General features: G+C 39.5%; 1 protein-coding gene across 1 annotated transcript in view; it reads left to right on the forward strand.

Annotated features, from left to right (window-relative positions):
- The window catches only part of LOC130078668 (putative methyltransferase NSUN7), a 35,022-nt gene that overhangs the window by 26,207 nt on the left and 3,815 nt on the right, over positions 1–5,000 (forward strand). The window contains exon 4 of the mRNA XM_056244254.1: positions 607–759. Coding sequence (XP_056100229.1) covers positions 607–759 — 153 coding nt within the window. The remainder of the gene's footprint in view (positions 1–606; positions 760–5,000) is intronic.

Here is a 5,000-nt window from a genome sequence, read left to right on the forward strand (position 1 = left end):
GAATGGAGAGTTTCTTCTAGTGGACGCGTGTGGAACTGCAGCCGAACACACTCTCACTGACGCTCGTTTACTGAGAGATCAGCTCACATGCGGAGCACACACTTGTTTAGATTCATGGCTTTGATTTTCTCGCAGTTTTAGAGTAAAACCTGTTTTTGGAAATATAGATTTCATATAAAAATTTGAAATAGTATTTTTGTGCATTTTTCCTGACAAGAAACATAAAATTCTGTAACTTTAAGTTCACTTTTTAAAAATGTTTTCACTTCAGCAATAATCTGCCGAGTGTCTTTAAAAAGAGTCTGTGCTTTAAAGCATTCAATATATTACCACAGTTTAAGTTGGAAACTTAATTTTCAAGTCTATGCTCAAAACGTGAATAAATGGATTATAAATACAGCGTAAATATAATGTATTACCATAAAATCCCATAAAAAAAAAAAATTAAATAAATAAAACATCAAACTAAAATATAGTTCACTCCTTTCATTGAAATAAAAAAAAAAATCTGTAATTTCTGACCGTGATTTTTGATTATACATTAGCATGTTTGAGAATAGCGTGTGTTTTGTGTGTAAAGTGTTTGTTGTTATGGGTGAGTGACAGGTTCAGGACTAAACTCGTGGCGTCTTTGGCTCGGTGTCGGATCAAACACGACCTGCTGACGCTGGAGAACATCTTACCGGAGAAGATCCGGCACAGACAGGAGAGAGCGAGAGAGCTGCCGCTGTACGCCTGGATCAACACACTCCGCAGCAGGTGCACAGACTCACACACTCACTACAGACTCACACACCCACTACAGACTCACACACTCACTAAAGATTCACACACTCGCTTTCGCATAGTAACTCGCGGAGTTATAGGAACTCGCCACCAGGGCGGCTCCCCGAGAACTGATGGTTCCCTTAGGAACGTTTTCCTGGTTGCGTTCACACCGCCAGTAGAAACTCTGAAGTGACCTGAGACACGCTTGTTGTTTTGAGTTTTATTTTGACGACGCTTTGAACGATGACGCTTTGACGACGCTTTGAACGACGCCGCTTTGAACGACGACGCTTTGACGACGCTTTGAACGACGACGCTTTGAACGACGACGCTTTGAACGACGCTTTGACGACGCTTTGAACGACGGCGCTTTGAACGACGACGCTTTGAACGACGACGCTTTGAACGACGCTTTGACGACGCTTTGAACGACGGCGCTTTGAACGACGACGCTTTGAACGACGACGCTTTGAACGACGCTTTGAACGATGACGCTTTGATGACGCTTTGAACGATGACGCTTTGAACGACGACGCTTTGACTACGCTTTGAACGATGACGCTTTGAACGACGACGCTTTGATGACGCTTTGAACGACGACGCTTTGAACCATGACGCTTTGACGACGCTTTGAACGATGACGCTTTGAACGACGACGCTTTGAACGATGACGCTTTGAACGATGACGCTTTGAACGATGACGCTTTGACGACGCTTTGAACGATGACGCTTTGAACGACGACGCTTGGAACGATGACGCTTTGAACGATGACGCTTTGACGACGCTTTGAACGATGACGCTTTGAACGACGACGCTTTGAACGATGACGCTTTGAACGATGACGCTTTGATGACGCTTTGAACGATAACGCTTTGAACGATGACGCTTTGATGACGCTTTGAACGATGACGCTTTGACGACGCTTTGAACAATGACGCTTTGAACGATAATGCTTTGAACGATGACGCTTTGAACGATGACGCTTTGATGACGCTTTGAACGATAACGCTTTGAACGATGACGCTTTGACGACGCTTTGAACGATGACGCTTTGAACGACGACGCTTTGAACGATGGCGTTTTGAACAGCGGTGATTTTAAAAATGGCGGGTACTGGTGTTTCGTGTGCGTTCGGCCAATCAGTAGGGCTGGGCGATATATCGAGTTTGTACAATATATCGATATTTTTTTAAGAAACGATATGGAATGAGGCGATACCGTTTATATCGATATACAGTAGTTTGATACGAGCGCATCTGAAAAATAGCAGAGGACGCAGAGTGAGCTAATGCGGGGAGAACGCTTCATCATCGAGTTTGTCCCAAACATGATCCATGCTTTATATTAAAGGGGTCATATAATGCCATTTTTGTACAAGCTAATATGATTCTTTAGGGTCTAAATTAAAAGTTTGTAATATACTTTAATAAAAAATTCTCATTAGTATTGTAAGAAAACACTTATTTTACCTGGTCAAAAACAGCTCTGTTTTCAGCACGCCGTTTCAGTGCAAATGACTTTAAATGATAATGAGCTTTGCTCACCCCGCCTCCAGTGTTGAGCATGTTACTTAAAAAAAGTAATTAGTTATAGTTACTAGTTACTTCTCACAAATAGTAACTGAGTTAGTAACTGAGTTACATCATTATAAAAGTAACTAATTACCAGAGAAAGTAACTATTGCGTTACTTTAAAAAAATTTTTTTCAAAAAGGCCTATGTCAAATAATTTGGATGCCCCCAGTATTAAATATGTTAAATTAATGAAATGGACACTTAATAGTGTAGATTAGTGTTCAATGTTTTATAATAATAATTGATTCTATTTTAATGTTGCTGTGGGACAATGTGAGAGACGCCTATTAAATTCAATATATTATTCTAAATATTAGCATTACTATGGTAGAACAATAAAACATTATAGATGGTTTATACTTAATATCGCACAGACCCCAACTGGCCAACAAATAAGTTTAAAAATAAATTATGCTTCTTAAGAAATGTACCAAAAATAAATAAATAATAATAAAAAATATACATACTCTTTGTGCATATTAAAATGATAAAACTGTTACACAACTTCACAACTAGTAGACATAGGCTACTGTAGCCTAAGTATTTTCTTCCTAACAAAAGTAAACAGTTTAACAAGTGCTCTCTCAATATAATACTGAACAATTACCACAAAAAAAATAATAATAAAATATAATATTTTGGGGGTTTATTTTTATAACCTAGCGAACGTCATCATCAGAGGTTATTTAAGCCAAATTCTAGACATGTTTGCCGCACGTGTTTACAACCGGTCAAACAAAGATGTTTTCTGTGAATGTTACCTGCAGGTTATTTTCGGGTTTATTTTATAACCTAAACAGAACGTGACCTGACGGTAATTTTTTAGATTTTATTTGTATAACCATTTAAATTAATTAACGTTGCAGATATGTGTCATTTATTTATAAACAAACTATATAATGCTCGGACACCCTCAGTCTCTCTTGCGCAACTGTTGAGCGCGCTCTCGGACACATTCGGTCTCTCTCGCGCATTGAGCGCGCTCGGGCCGTTCGCTTCGCTTTTGTCCACTCCGGCGCCTCATAAACACACACACACACACACACACACACACACCAGAGAAAAAAACTTTGCAGGTCCTATGGCGGAGAGAGAGCCTACTCGGATGAAAACCGCTTCAGTGAGTTCAATTATAGTAACGCCACATTTTTTTTTGTCAGTAACGGTAGCTGCGTTGTAACGGGGGAAACAGTAATTCGTTTGATTACTCGTTACTGAAAAAGATAACGCCGTTAGTAACGCCGTTTATTTATAACGCCGTTATTCCCATCACTGCCCGCCTCTCTGTTCTACGTACACCGTTTGTAACACAATAACCATAACGCGTTGTTCAGTATAAACGTGGGATTATGAATTATATTGAGAACGTCATACATAGAAAACATGCCGTAATGTACCCTGAGTGTAAACCTTAGACACATTCATTGTGAAGCGTGCAGCTAGCGATTTGCAAAGATTAATATATTAATATAAAGTTTAATAAAACGTTACACTCACTTCCGTTCTTCTAGAGATTCAGCAGGAACACGAATATCTGGTAGCAGCTACGGATCCATTTTTCATGAGCAGTAGCTTAGCAAATCCAGCTTTATACTGTTCCTCGTCTATAAAGCAGTCTGGTGAGAAATGATTCGCGCAAACATGAGAGCATTGACGTTGCTCGTGGGGAATATTCTCTTCAAAAACAAACTCAGCCACTGCGTCTTCAGCGGTTCGGATTCAGGAACATTAAAATGACTGTGTTCGTTATTACACCCAAGAACAGAACACCACAATCGCTTAGACACCATTCTGCTCATAGACAGTGCTCCAGCATATCAACAATGACCGCGCCGGTCCGCGCAGACTATGATTGACAGCTCCCTCATGAGCGAGGGCGGGTCTGTGTTGAGACGCTCCTGTCAATCAACACTCGTGGGAGGGGCTTCCGAGCGTGTGACGTCACAGGCTCGAACGGCTCGATTTGAGGCAGGGGAAAACATATAAGGAGATTAAAACAAAACCACTGGATGGATTTTTATCATTATATGATGGTTGTGTACAGGCACTGCCAACACACATTTCAGTACAATCAACTTGTAAAAGTGCATGTACCATTATATGACCCCTTTAAGGGCTTTAAAATGGTAAACTGGTAAGATATAACACGTATAGTTTAAAGCGGCTTGTCCCGTCAGATGTTCTGACATATCATGTGCTGACGGACAGATATATTCTTGCGCTGTTGAATGTGTTTGGGATGTGCTGTTTTCCTCAGTGTATAATTTCGCAGGTTTATTCTTCCATCTGTAAATGTTAGAAAATCATGCAAATATTTCCGTTTTGCTGTCAGAAGTGAATCTCCGCTAAACTTCACAGATTTCCGTGAACGAGCCAAAACAAACGGAGCGCAATTGAATAGGAGCGCAAAAATTCAGACTAAAATATACATATTGCTTATATATTAAATATATTTGTTTTTGGCCGATAAATGTGCCAAATGTAGAATTTAAAACCTACAAGTAAGTGTATTTTTATGATAGCAGTAACTCTAAAATGGCTATTGTTAATGGGGTAATCAAATGTAGGTTAATTAGTCTGTGCTTTTGTTTGTATTTATTTTCATTTTTTTTAGTTTAGTGAATTTTAAAAGTAAATACATTATTTTTGCTTTTAGA

Source organism: Rhinichthys klamathensis, unplaced genomic scaffold (assembly GCF_029890125.1).
Source record: "Rhinichthys klamathensis goyatoka isolate OS25496 unplaced genomic scaffold, OSU_Roscu_1.1 h1tg000947l_1, whole genome shotgun sequence".
In the NCBI taxonomy this organism is placed as follows: Eukaryota; Metazoa; Chordata; class Actinopteri; order Cypriniformes; family Leuciscidae; genus Rhinichthys; species Rhinichthys klamathensis.